General features: G+C 32.0%; 2 protein-coding genes across 11 annotated transcripts in view; both read right to left on the bottom strand.

The window, feature by feature from the left end:
* Positions 1 to 321: 321 nt before the first annotated feature.
* On the bottom strand, positions 322 to 3,742 carry LOC130897843 (juvenile hormone esterase-like). The gene is made up of 11 exons (XM_057806767.1): positions 3,530 to 3,742; positions 3,308 to 3,445; positions 3,124 to 3,255; positions 2,915 to 3,068; positions 2,674 to 2,859; positions 2,404 to 2,606; positions 2,051 to 2,231; positions 1,814 to 1,983; positions 888 to 1,014; positions 642 to 804; positions 322 to 546 (listed from the first exon to the last, which is right to left on the bottom strand). Exons 1-11 carry the CDS (start codon positions 3,584 to 3,586, stop codon positions 360 to 362), a joined length of 1,698 nt encoding a protein of 565 aa, XP_057662750.1. The 5' UTR covers positions 3,587 to 3,742; the 3' UTR covers positions 322 to 359.
* An 879-nt stretch (positions 3,743 to 4,621) lies between these two features.
* The window catches only part of LOC130898320 (GTPase-activating Rap/Ran-GAP domain-like protein 3), a 63,614-nt gene continuing 53,524 nt past the window's right edge, over positions 4,622 to 14,711 (bottom strand). For all 10 annotated transcript variants that reach the window (XM_057807545.1, XM_057807546.1, XM_057807536.1 and 7 more), the window contains 7 exons: positions 13,085 to 13,397; positions 12,795 to 13,031; positions 9,192 to 9,325; positions 8,889 to 9,129; positions 7,116 to 7,202; positions 6,504 to 6,740; positions 4,622 to 6,440 (listed from right to left, as the gene is read on the bottom strand). In XM_057807545.1, the coding sequence (XP_057663528.1) occupies positions 6,232 to 6,440; positions 6,504 to 6,740; positions 7,116 to 7,202; positions 8,889 to 9,129; positions 9,192 to 9,325; positions 12,795 to 13,031; positions 13,085 to 13,397 (1,458 nt within the window). In that variant the 3' untranslated portion in view covers positions 4,622 to 6,231. The remainder of the gene's footprint in view (positions 6,441 to 6,503; positions 6,741 to 7,115; positions 7,203 to 8,888; positions 9,130 to 9,191; positions 9,326 to 12,794; positions 13,032 to 13,084; positions 13,398 to 14,711) is intronic.

The following is a 14,711-nucleotide window of genomic DNA, read 5'->3' as shown; positions in this document are numbered from 1 at the left end:
ATCTTCGTCTTCTGCCTGAATCACATCAAATACAATCAACAAATGCCCAATTGCTCTTTGCACTATATCGTTCTTTGTAACCGATCGAACTAAGACCAGTGCGGCTAGCAAGAACAAACCTTATAATTATCTTGAGACAAATGACATATAATCATTAAAGGAGCGTTACACAAAGCTATAAAGTGGATTTTTAGCGATGTGACGTATAAATAATCAAATCAGATGTGCCTCACATATACCAGCACAATCGCAAACCTCTAGTATCTTTAATCGTTTGATGTGTTTTTAATATAAGGAAACGCATATGAATAAAAACATCGATAATTTGAAAATTTTTTTATAAAGACATTCATGAAAATTTACCAAGAAATAAAAGGTTGTGCGCCATATGTATAGAATATTTCGTTCCAAAACATATACATGTCCAGCTTCGGATTAGTTTTAACTTCTAACCAAGATCCTATAGCTAAATATTTGAAATCTTCAGGCTTAACGGTAGGCCAAATTATATTTTCTAATAGTTCAGTTGGTTCAGGAGTAGGATTCCTGCAAAATATGAAAACTTGGCAATGAGAAAATACATGGTACATACTTCTAATGGAAGTTGAGAAGTACAGGGTGTGCAATTAGTTAATACTTACAAATATTTGGCAAAGTTGGTCCACATCGTGATCACTCGTTTTTGGACCAGTTGATCGATTTCAGGATATTTCGATAAATCAGTTGTATTTAACCCTCCGTAATTACGTCTAAGTATAAAACTCATCTCTTCCCCATGTCTGACATCCTCAGAGAAACCATCAACTACAAAATAATATTTACATCGAAAATAGATAGATTTACCATATTCGTTACTAGATACTTATTAGTTTTGTATCGTAACAAACCTGATTCTTCAGTATATCCTCCCAAAACACCATGAAATGCAAATTCGTAAAACCAAACGTCTGTCCATCTCGATTGTAATTCAGCAGATTTGATAAGAGATCTAGCAAAACTTTGATCACTGAAATACTAACAACAAGAAAATATATTTTGAATGTATTTAACAAATCATAAATAATATTGGTAGTTGGGCGGATTACTGTTTTTAATTTCGCCAAATTAAACTTTTAAACCGAGCGGGAGCAGTGGAATGGTGACTCTAGGCCCGCTGTTTTGATTAACGGAGCCGCTTGGTACACAGAAGCCTTCAGGAGGAATGGCTCGGCCGAAGCAGGCTTCTCCGGAAGAAACTTTTAAAATAAGCGAATCTATTTCGCCCCATCGTTTTCCAAGACGAGGTATTCGCTCTGATGGAATGCGGACGCGCGATACTCTATGGGAATACAGTAATTTCAATCTATTCAAACAGTAGAGCTGCTATTACGGCTGAAAAGGTGTGTTTTAGGCTAGTGCTGGTGTGCAAGAGAATCTGGTGAGTAATGACTTTAAGATCCAGCTCGTTTGAATGCCCGGACAACAAAAGCAACGACCGATGAGTCCAGAACCTATCCTTGGTGTCACATGAGACAAGCGAGGGCTAATATAGATGGACTTCGTGTGACTCACACCAAACAACTGATCCAGATCTAAACAGTGATCGGTCTTCTAACCGGACACTGCCATCTAAGATACGTTGGGCATCAAGGACGATCGGTTGGTGCATGGAGGAGGACGAAACCGCAGACCACATTATCTGGGAGTACCCTGCACTCATTCGAGCAAGCTTTAAACACTTGAGCAAACCTCACAACTTACCTAAAGCGCCTGACTGGCTTCTCAAGGGACATATGCCTCTGAATTAAGGGAAGGACACAAAAAATACAATTACCTTTATCAAGCTTCTCCAGTTTAAGGAAAAGGGAAGGTAGGGAGAATAAAATTCTTTAATCTTATTTGCTATTTCAGCTTTCTTCGATTCATTAGCTTGTAGTCCTCTTGGAATCAATATTGAACTATCCGCAGTTATTTCAGTGGCCATTTGTTCAAGATTGGTCATATCTTTAATAAAAATAAAAAAAGATAAATTTGCTTTAACGGTATATTTTACACATCAATTATTACTTACTGGATACGTAAAAAAGATTTTCTTCGGAATTTACCCCGACCATAATTTTTACTTCAGTATTAAATGTTCCCAAGAGAAACATCCTGAACATTGATTGAGTCAAAAATGCATCGTCGTGTTCGGGCTCGATAACTGGAGCGAAATAAAATCCTTGCTGGATTTGATTGTCTGAAGGTTTTTCCTAAAATAAACAAAACTTTTGTCGATAGAGGAAACGATGAGCGATGAAATAATTTTTGATGCAGTATCGAATTAATTAACGATAAACACGAAAACTAAAGCTCGTTGCTACGATTTCGTATAGTACAAACTCTAAAGAGACGTTGTACTGTCCTACAAAAATGTTTACGTACCATTTTCTGTATGATATGAGCGGCTCTGTCGATTTGTTCGGCTGGTAATTGTTTCATATATTGATAAACTTCCGTGGATGAAGCATTTTTTAAAGAGGGATTGAGTAAAGACGCTAGCAAATAAGAAATTTCGGTTTGGTTGCTTTGATAAGCCCAAGCGCTTATTGCCGAACCGCTTTCGCAAATAGCCCCTCTGAATAATCCTGAAAAAGAAATATTTTTCATCAAATTTCTTTTTTTTATATATAAATATATAATCTAGTTAACTACCTCTAGCTTTAGGACTCAAAAGTTGATATTGAACTGAAGCCGAACCAGCACTTTGACCGAAAATAGTAATTTTTTCCGGATTACCACCGAAATATTGAATGTAATTTTTAACGAATTTTATAGCTTCCAATTGATCTTTAAGTCCGTAATTACCGGGTATAACTTCGTCTCCGGTGGAAAAGAAACCTTAAAAATAACAAAATGAGTTAAATTTTTTTTATTATCGTCATCGTATTTTTACCGAAAGGTCCGACTCTGTAATTGAAAGTGACGTAAACAACATCGTAATTCATTAGATGATCGGGACCGATGTTGACGTCTTCAGAAGTACCTTCGATGAAACCTCCACCGTAAATATAAACCATCACCGGGAGGTTTGGACTCGAACTTGGATCCTATAATAAAATTAAATAAAATTATTATCCCTTATGATATAATGAAAATATTTACTTTGGGCGAAAATATGTTCATGAAAAGACAATCTTCACTACCGGCAACTGTATCGGAGGTCATTTGTAAACAAAAACTTCTTTCTTGTGTCGCATCTAGAATATCGGTCCACGGTTCTTTCGGTTTAGCGGACTAAAATAATTAATTAATTAATATTAATTACGATGAATATCGATCGGCTTACCCTGAATCTATATTCCCCTGTAGGTGGTTCGGCATACGGTATTCCTTGAAATGAATACACAGACACGCCCGTTATGGTGGTTCTTTTTTTACCTTTCACTATACCCAATGGAAATGGTTGATAATAATCGTCGCCGTTCTGTAAGATCAAATTTTTTAACGGCCGCTAATTATGCTAAAATCATCTTTTAAAAGGTTATTTTGATAAAAAAAAAATACTTACCACTAGATTTGCAGTGAAGGAAACAAGAAAAATTGCTGTGAAGTAGAAGCGCGACATTTTTTTTGCTTCTTTTTATTGGATCGCGATATAATTCCAATTAAATCGTGAATCTATTCTAAAATCAAATAAAAAATGTATCTTGAGCACCTATTTACCTATTGAATGCTTCACAACAACATATTGATTAAAATAATCTGATTGGGTACTTGTCTTGAATACCAAAGGTTAGAATAGAAAAAAGTATTCGACTGCGATAACAGTTTGATAATTAAATTTTCATTTTTTATCAATAAAATTTGCTTAGTAATTATAATTGTCTTTTATTGCATTAATACGTTTACATACAAAAATCTTACGTCCTTTTATCCGATTACTATAAAGTTATATCTAGTTCTTCCAACATCTAACAAACCGTCAGTCCACGTGGACTCATCATCTCCACTGTTTACCAATGAAAACATCGATTCGTAAACATAAATCTATTTCTATTAGTCGAAACTGTCGGAAGGCGTATGTACACAATTTCTTCCAGACAGTCTGTGATAAACAGTGGCGTGGCTTAGTGAGATTCATTTATTTCATAAATTTCTTTAAATAAATAGAAATATGCCGTTTTACAGATCATGGGTGAATGAAGGCCAATGAAATTGCAAGATTTAGATATACGAACACAGCTAGTCATTTTAAATATATTGGAATGTTTAAAAAAGGATAATATTCAGCAATCTGATAATGCAATCATAATAAGAATTGCTGTGGGTCATTCACAGAACCGATAAACATGTAAAGAAAAACTAAAATCAGTTGATGTAGGACAATTTGTAGTTTATATAAGAAAAAAAGGGTTGGGACATTAGAAGTAATACAGCAAAAGGTAGCGGATCAAACAACCCTTCATAATTCAATTAAGTGATGACTTTAGCTCAGACGTTTTTTATATTTATATTATTGAAACATTCGTTATATAATACACCACTCTAGTGACATCAAATAATTTTGACATTGTCCAATTCGCCGACTAACATCAGTAACGTTTTGTTTACTTTTTTTTTTAATTTAAAGGGGTTAGGATACATAAATAATACTAAATGATTAGGATGTAATCACTTTATTGAATTATTATGAGTAGATCAAAAGATATACAATGTCCATTAACCCGTTTTAGCCGAACTTAATGGCTCATCTAGAAAGACAGCAGGTATAGAGAATTTTTGTCCCGGAATTATTTTTAAAATGTCGATAAAACAATCTATGTGCGATAAATTTCATTTTCAATTGTCTCGACATGCTAAAATCGAATTCCTTATTTAAGTCATGTACAAATATTTACATAATATTTACACCTAAGGAAAGTTTCATTTCTTTTAATATTAAACAATTTTGTATTTATTTCTCAATACTTTCGGAAAAATTCAATATCTGACAACAATGTTGAATAGTTCTCAGTTCAATAGTGCAGAAACTTGTAATAGATACAATTTTTGGTTATATTACAATAATCATCATGACTAGATAGTTATAATCACAAATTTTCATCAACTTTAGAGGTAGATTTATTAGCGTTAACTACAAATTAATATGTGATTTAATATTGAAAACAAACCTACGTATTTATTCAGTTGAGTCAATGGTTGTATTCATAGGACGAAGCCGTTGTGCAACTGTTGTATTAGTATAGGTAAATTAGGCGAATGAACTGTGTTCAAAAAATACGGAAACTAACAATTTACATAAATCGAAAACGGCTTGTCAGCGAATGTTCAACACGTTTCCGGTAGATGGCGGTAGCGCTACGTCCGCTGAATGCATCCAATACATGGAATCAAATCATAAAAGGTAGCGCAAAATAAACGATCCATTGCAGCTCTAATAATTAATTTAAATATCTTTATCGATTTGTGTTATCTTAAACTTAAATTAAAACCGTTCGCAATATAATAATAATGACAATTCATTAAATTCTGCTCAGTTATTTTGACATAAGTGTTTGACACACATTCTGCGCTACCCTATTTAAGAGAGTGAAGATTTTTTTGATATGCGATGTCGATTACGAGTAATTTCAATTGATATTTCCTCCGCTACTTATGTATATACAAGTCTTCTCCATTAACTGGTTATGTACAGTGAAAAATAATTTTGTTATTCAACTTTCTGTCAAACTTAGTAAAAACAGAATATATGATTTAGAATTTTTTGTTACAATCAAAATATGACTCGGAATTTCTCAAGAAAAATCCAGAACATTCCAAAAAGTAAAACGCATAAAGATCAAATTAAGTAAACAACTATCGCCATTTTGTAAACATCAAAATAATGAATCTTGTTAATTCAATCGGAAAATTAATTAAGATCATTTACTTTTAATACAAACTACCATGAGATATTTTGATTATTAATCAACCGAATTTTATGTTTTAGTTTATTTGGAGAGTATATTCTAAAAATGTTTTAATGGACAGAAAAATTACAAAGAAAAGAACGAATAAAGTTTTTTTTGGATTATTTTATCTATAAAAAATAATGTTTAAACTGCTTGCTACCTTTATATTGATGGGCGATTCGATAATTAAATTATTCTGATACTGAGATTGCTCTTCGAGATATTTTTAATTTAGTTGTTTGATTATTTAATAAGTTTAGCGATAAAAATCTCGGTAAGTAAACTAAACACTGGAAGTGTTCATGAATAAGAGACGGGATCATTTGATAGTTCCTTGTAAGATTTTCCCTTTTGGAGGAATAGGTGAGCTAGTAGCACTTCTGGAAACACGGGGTTCTCCGGGAACGGTTAATTTCGATTCGGTCGATTTCCATGTCGGCGGTGAGCAATTACTTACACATTGGTCGTTTCTGTGCAATGAATGAATAGGTATTCGATAAATTCGAAGCGGTTTTATTTCCGGAGAAGCTACAAAAAAAGAGAAGAAAAAACTTGTTTTTTATAAAAAACACGTTTTTTTGGGAAACTTACCGTTAGGACTGGCAGGTGGCGAATGTTTCTGAAAATCTTGTTGCCTCACGTCCACGAACAATCGGTCGGTTTTGTTAGGGAAAAATTCCGGAGCAGTAGTTGCGAAGAAAATGTCATTTTTTGAGGCGATTAATTGTAGTTTAGGCATTGTCATTGTATGTATTAGATTTCCGTTGACTATCAAACGGATTTCCATAGAATTTTGCGTGAAAGCAATAAGGTATGGAAAAGCACAAACTAAAACAAATTTTATTTATTATAAATAATCTTTCATCGATATTTTTATCTAAAAAAAATAACGACGTTTGTGTATAGCATCACAACCCTTTTCAAGTTTTGGCTACAAGCATTTACTATTTCAGTATATTTTTAAGAATTAATTCATACTTATATAATACAATGAATATTTACAATAGAATTCATAATAAATTACTTATCATTGGTATATTTTTTTTGTTTTAAAGTCGAGTTTTCATTTTCAATTCCAGTCGCACGAAATGACTTGATGGAATGCTTTAAAAGCACTTAAAATACCGATACTTTACATTAAAATGTAATTTAAGAATAGATTATGTGATGTTATTAGTACGTGAACATTTTATTTCAACTCACCTACATCTGACGGAACGGAGTTCCAATGGAAATCGAAATTTGTATTCGATGCGCTCGCTTCATTAATTTTTTGAAAATGACACGTGTCTGAAAATTTAATACATCATAAATATTAAGGCCGGTTTTTTTCACTTCCATTCTAACTATTATTTACCTTCTAATAAAGTAAACCTCCGATTAAAACGAGTTATTTGCCAAATAACTTAGGTTAGGATAGTTTGTTTATTATACCTATATTTGATTAGTTGATTTTTGAAAATATTCGTCATACAAATAATTAAATATGGATGCTTTTCGAGATTTAGAAGATTTGTTTGATGAAGAATTGATTGAGGAAATATTACCTCAACAAAACACGTGCAAATATAATTAAGCACAGATTGTTGTTACAAACACAGAATATAAGAAACTGTCAATAGAAGAACGTTTTATTTCTGTCTTTATTCAATACATGGACGATTGGTATATAGACATCTTTCATAGTGTTACCAACAGTAAATATATAGTGACAAATACTTATTAGTTAGTTCGGATTTAAATCAACTAGGTTGAAGAAACGGTAAACATTTATTCGACAATTAAAAGTAATTAATTGGTATATATTACGTTCGCCCCAAACCTCAACAAAACACGTGCAAATATAAAATTAAGCACACATCCTTGTTACAAACACAGAACATAGGAAACTGTCATTAGAAGAACGTTTTATTTCTGTCTTTATTCAATACATGGACGATTGGTATATAGACATCTTTCATAGTGTTACCAACAGTAAATATATAGTGACAAATACTTATTAGTTAGTTCGGATTTAAATCAACTAGGTTGAAGAAACGGTAAACATTTATTCGACAATTAAAAGTAATTAATTGGTATATATTACGTTCGCCCCAAACCTCAACAAAACACGTGCAAATATAAAATTAAGCACACATCCTTGTTACAAACACAGAACATAGGAAACTGTCAATAGAAGAACGTTTTATTTCTGTCTTTATTCAATACATGGACGATTGGTATATAGACATCTTTCATAGTGTTACCAACAGTAAATATATAGTGACAAATACTTATTAGTTAGTTCGGATTTAAATCAACTAGGTTGAAGAAACGGTAAACATTTATTCGACAATTAAAAGTAATTAATTGGTATATATTACGTTCGCCCCAAACCTCAACAAAACACGTGCAAATATAAAATTAAGCACACATCCTTGTTACAAACACAGAACATAGGAAACTGTCAATAGAAGAACGTTTTATTTTTGTCTTTATTCAATACATGGACGATTGGTATATAGACATCTTTCATAGTGTTACCAACAGTAAATATATAGTGACAAATACTTATTAGTTAGTTCGGATTTAAATCAACTAGGTTGAAGAAAAGGTAAACATTTATTCGACAATTAAAAGTAATTAATTGGTATATATTACGTTCGCCCCAAACCTCAACAAAACACGTGCAAATATAAAATTAAGCACACATCCTTGTTACAAACACAGAACATAGGAAACTGTCAATAGAAGAACGTTTTATTTCTGTCCTTATTCAATACATGGACGATTGCTAAATAGGCATCTTTCATAGTGTTACCAACAGTAAATATATAGTGACAAATACTTATTAGTTAGTTCGGATTTAAATCAATTAGGTTGAAGAAACGGTAAACATTTATTCGACAATTAAAAGTAATTAATTGGTATTTTATTAGAACATGAATGTATAATATAAGTGTATAATTGTGTGTTTTTATTTTATGTACAACTTACGATTATAACATAAAAGTAGTTGTACTTCTTGATCCTCGTATAAATCTAGAGCGGCTACTAAATTCGCTTTGGCACTTTCGACGGTATGTAAATGTTGCGCTAGTCCGCTTCTGCCATTAACGATATCCCAGTGATTTTTGTATCCGACACAAACAAGGGTGTCTCCGTGGGTCGGTGAACTCGGACTCCAACCGCTGTCTAGGATCGTTACCATTGTAGGGGTTTCGTTTAAACTTATTTCCTGAAAAGCGAATTTCGTTAATTGATAAAGAATTGTTTTATTATTTTCTATACGAGGCTCACCCACAAAAACGTGAATCCTTCTACGGTATCTGTATCACTTGAAGGACACCAAGCTGTCCACGCTGCCGAATGCTTCCATTGAAACATTTGAAGTTTCTTTCCTATAACTACGCACATTCTTAACTTCGATCCACCTAAAACAATAGCTCTTTAATACTAGACATGTTTATGTATTGGAAAACCAGGATTGCGGTTATGGTATTTATAGTAGCGGGTCTATTCTCAATTCGCGAAAATATGTAGAAACCTTAATGATTGAGGCACTTTTAATCGACAGGAAACGAATATAAAGATAACTCTAATGAAAGGATACTGTTAAAGGACTAAAGAAAGTAGGTCATGAAACACGGTACGGAAAATTACTCCGGATGCGAGAGTTTGAATGTAAAATTTCAACATTGTATGAACCCTACGAGAGATAATTAAAATATTTCCAAACTTCGGGACATTAGCTTGACTTTTTGTGATATTTTTTCATAAAAGCAACTAAATATTTACAATTATACAGTTACATTTAAAAATTTAGCACCAAGTGTCGAAAAACGAACAATTTGGGTGGTCGAAACAAAAATAGAAACATTGACAAATTGTTTATGTTTTTTTTGTTCAAACTACTACTGTTAAGATAATAAATTTCCAAAAAAACAACAATAATTTCTCGATTTTGGATGATTGAAAATAGCATATTCAAACTTGGTGAATTTAATTAAACTCTTGTCACCGAAGAGGTTTTAAGTGACATTTTTTTTTTCGAAAAAATACAGCATTTAGGAGAAATTATATAACTTTGACTTTTAATTTTCGGTTCTTACCCATTCGATTGGTTCAAACCATCTAATTGTTCTAGTGAACGTATATCGAATTGATTAAATCAGTTGCTTATCAGTTATCAAATATCGAGTGTGAAACTAGAGTGAACTAGATGGAATTTAAACGCAATACGATGATTCCGTAGACTTATAGCAAACAAGAGGATTTGCTGTTTATCACCTCCATCTCCCAGCCAATCAATTCTCTACTACTTATTAATCTCGATGGTTGTTTCTCGTTAAGATCTAATTAAATTCATGTATAGATGAATGGAGACGGAATATAACGAGATAAAAACAATGGAAAACTAACATTCGAGATTTTTATAAAAGCAAACGCTTCTTATAATCCGGTCAATTTAGACATAAATTTTCAATTTAATAATTCGTTTAAAATACATTTGAATTGAATTTGAATGTTCCCAATCGTTTCTGAGATATAACGATTCAAAAAGTTGTAAAATGTTTCAGATTCACTGTCGTATTTAATGATTGCACGAGAAATATCAAAGCTGCAGAACAACTTTTTGAATCGTTATATCTCAGAAACAGTGGCTCGTAGGAAAAAAAGTTACACACGTCGTTTTTTGTAGATAATTTTATGATCTACAATTTTCGTCTGAGGTATTTTTGCTAAAAATTGCGAAAAACTCATTTTTTTGACGTGCGGAATATTCAAATTTAATTCAAATGCATTTTAAACAATTTCTCTCAGAACTTTTACAACTTTTTGAATGATTATATCTCAGAAAAGGTGGCTCGTAGAAAAAAACGTATTAATATTATTTTTCTATGAGCCACCGTTTCTGAGATATAATGATTCAAAAATTTCTGAGGGAAATTGTTTAAAACACATTTGAATCGAATTTGAATATTCCGAACGTGAAAAAAATTAGTTTTTCGCAATTTTCAGCGAAATGGTGAGTTTTATCATAAAAATAACTCAGAAAAAAATTATAGATCATAAAATTATCTACAAAACACATTTTATTACTTTTTTTTCTAAGAGCCACTGTTTCTGAGATATAATGATTCAAAAAGTTGTAAAAGTCTTGAATGCTTTCACTTTTTACAACTTTTTGAATCGTTATATCTCAGAAACGGTGACTCCTAGGAAAAAAAGTATTGATACGTTTTTTGTAGATAATTTTACGATCTACAATTTTGGTTTAAGGTATTTTTATGATAAAACTCACCGTTTCGCTGAAAATTGCGAAAAACTAATTTTTTTCACGTTCGGAATATTCAAATTCGATTCAAATGTGTTTTAAACAATTTCCCTCTGAACTTATTGAATCATTATATCTCAGAAACGGTGGATCGTAGAAAAAACTGTATTCTGAGATATAATCATTCAAAAATTTCTGAGGGAAATTGTTTAAAACACATTTGAATCGAATTTGAATATTCCGAACGTGAAAAAAATTGGTTTTTCGCAATTTTCAGCGAAATGGTGAGTTTTATCATAAAAATAACTCAGAAAAAAATTATAGATCATAAAATTATCTACAAAACACATTTTATTACTTTTTTTTCTAAGAGCCACTGTTTCTGAGATATAATGATTTAAAAAAATTGTAAGAGTTACGAGACTTTATAAGAAATTTCTGTTGACTGGTTGGAACTGTCGACGAAGATGCTGCTAAAGTTCGGTGATGTTGTTCTGCATCTCGTACAGCCATTAAATACGACAGTAAATCTGAAACTTTTACAACTTTTTGAATCGTTATATCTCAGAAACGGTGGCTCGTAGGAAAAAAAGTATTGATACGTTTTTTGTAGATAATTTTATGATCTATAATTTTTTTCTGAGTTATTTTTATGATAAAACTCACCATTTCGCTGAAAATTGCGAAAAACTCATTTTTTTGACGTGCGGAATATTCAAATTCGATTCAAATGTGTTTTAAACAATTTCCCTCTGAACTTATTGAATCATTATATCTCAGAAACGGTGGATCGTAGAAAAAACTGTATTCTGAGATATAATCATTCAAAAATTTCTGAGGGAAATTGTTTAAAATACATTTGAATTGAATTTGAATATTCCGCACGTCAAAAAAATGAGTTTTTCGCAATTTTCAACAAAACGATAAGTTTTATCATGAAAATACCTTAGACAAAAATTATAGATCATAAAATTATCTATAAAAAACGTATCAATACTTTTTTTCCTACGAGCCATCGTTTCTGAGATATAATGATTTAAAAAAATTGTAAGAGTTACGAGACTTTATAAGAAATTTCTGTTGACTGGTTGGAACTGTCGACGAAGATGCTGCTAAAGTTCGGTGATGTTGTTCTGCATCTCGTACAGCCATTAAATACGACAGTAAATCTGAAACTTTTACAACTTTTTGAATCGTTATATCTCAGAAACGGTGGCTCGTAGGAAAAAAAGTATTGATACGTTTTTTATAGATAATTTTTTGATGTACAATTTTTGTCTGAGGTATTTTTATGCTAAAACTCACCGTTTTATCGATAATCGCGAAAAACACTCATTGTTTTCAACTTGATGGGAATTTATGTAGCTTTTAGGTCTAATTTGACCGGACTATTATATTTATCTTTTTGTTGTCAACCTTGATTATATTCGCTAATAAAGCGTTTTGATTACACGTGCCTTTATACGACGGTATCTATTTTTGTCTTTCCATGTTATTTTTGTACGAAGCGTTTTATTTATTTTTTATTCCTTAAATAACACACGGAAAAATTCGTCACCTACATAATTATAAATACGAAAAGGCGAAATTCAACAAATTTTTCAAATAAAATTTTGTTCGATTACCTGGTCTTGATAATGAATATAAATTCGTTCCTCTAGTTTTTTCCAATCGATGTTCTTTAACGTCCAAACGAGATTTAGCTTCGGCCAATTCTTCAATTTGAGACAAACGAAAAACGTATATTTTCCCTTCTTTATTACTATGCCCTCCGCGCATCAAAAATATACCATGAGGTTCAACCACGCTAAGTTGCCGAACTTGTAACGTTTTATCGAATATCAAACGATGAAAACTACCATCTACAAATTCGAATTACGTACTCGCTCTTTTCGATTAATCCGTTTAATATTACCTGTAACTACGTAAACTCCTTCTTCAGTTCCTATTACGAGTCTGTTATCGCCCCACGAATCCGCGCAAATTATCGATTGAACCGGAAATACTGGATAAAAACAGTTCGCTTCCCACGGCGATTTTTTAAAAACAGTACCCGTACTACAACTTGCAGAAGCTAAACTAGTCGGGGCGTCGCCTCGAACTATAGCTTCCAATTTTAGAGCTTGACCTATCCGAACGAATTCTATTTGACGCGAATCTTCCTTGAGTCTAGAATGGCGTGGAGTGTCGGCCAAAACGTCGGAAAATGCTCGACGATTCAACATAGCCTGGAATATTAAATAACTACGCGTGTAATTCGATAGATGTATCGTAAATAATGACAATAATAATACCGATATTCAAAAAAAAATTTAATACAAAAACTACAGATACAAAATTTTGACAAAGACAAATCAGAAATGATTCCAACGATTTTAGTATTTCAAAAAAGCTTATAAATCTTACGAAAATTTAAAAAAAAAAAACGAAGATTAAGGTAAATCAAAGATGTTTCCAGACTAACCCAGGACTAAAACAGGGAGATCCTTTATCCGCTGTTAAATACAGGGTGTCCCAAGATGAGTTAAAACTATTTGTATATATATACTAAAATTATGAAAATTTTTACGTTTAGGTTTTCGGATACGATATTTTTAACTAAAATATTTTCAAAGATGGCCAACTTCCGGTTCTAAAAATACTTTTTTATTTCTTAGTGCTTGTATCAACGGGTCAAAATAAAATTTAGACTACACCTGCTTCTCTAAAAATTTAGAAAACATTTAATATATGGTTAACGGTAAGGTTTAGGTATAGGAAAGTATACATGACTTATTATGCCTTCTTTTTTACCCCCGAATGCATTAAAATAGAAAAAACCGGGTGGTTCTATTTAAAAAAATAGAGAAATTTGATATTTATGAAGTTAAATTTTGAATACTTTTTATACACACCCTGTATAAAATGAAAAATTCCTAACATAGATTCAAATACGTCTGACCTTACTAAAAGCAACCGAACAAAAACCATTTTCATATCCTTAAGGATATCCTCGTGAAAAAATAATTTAGAATGATCTGCAACGGTCAAAAATGTATTAATGTACAGTGTGTTTTATTTGAAATAACAAAGTTGCAATCAACTTCCGGTAGAACCGGAAGTCGGCCATCTTTAAAAATATTTTAGTTAAAAAGATCGTATCCGAAAACCCAAACTTGGAAATTTTCATGATTTTATTATGAGTATTTTGCCATATACATATAGTTTTGCCTAGTCGTGAGACACCCTGTATAGTATTAGAATGGATAGTACCTCGAATCGGTTTGAACAGAACAGGGACACTTAAAACAAAAACAACGCAACTACTGGTATACGTAGACTATGTAGTAATCCTTTCAACATCGGAAAACGAACTTGAAGAAACCCGCGGAGCCTTCATGGAAATGGCAGGCACGAAAATAAACCGAAATTGTTGATAATAACAACACCACAAACGAAAATAACGATGAGAAGTTTGTCAATACAACTGAACGAAGAATGAACTTGGAACAAGTTCAAAATTATGTATATCTTGGGAAGGTTATCAAGGACGACGACGATGA

Source organism: Diorhabda carinulata, chromosome 9 (genome assembly GCF_026250575.1).
Source record: "Diorhabda carinulata isolate Delta chromosome 9, icDioCari1.1, whole genome shotgun sequence".
NCBI classification, from domain to species: Eukaryota; Metazoa; Arthropoda; class Insecta; order Coleoptera; family Chrysomelidae; genus Diorhabda; species Diorhabda carinulata.
The sequence above is the reverse complement of the archived record's forward strand: the minus strand, read 5'-3'. Positions and strand labels throughout refer to the sequence as shown.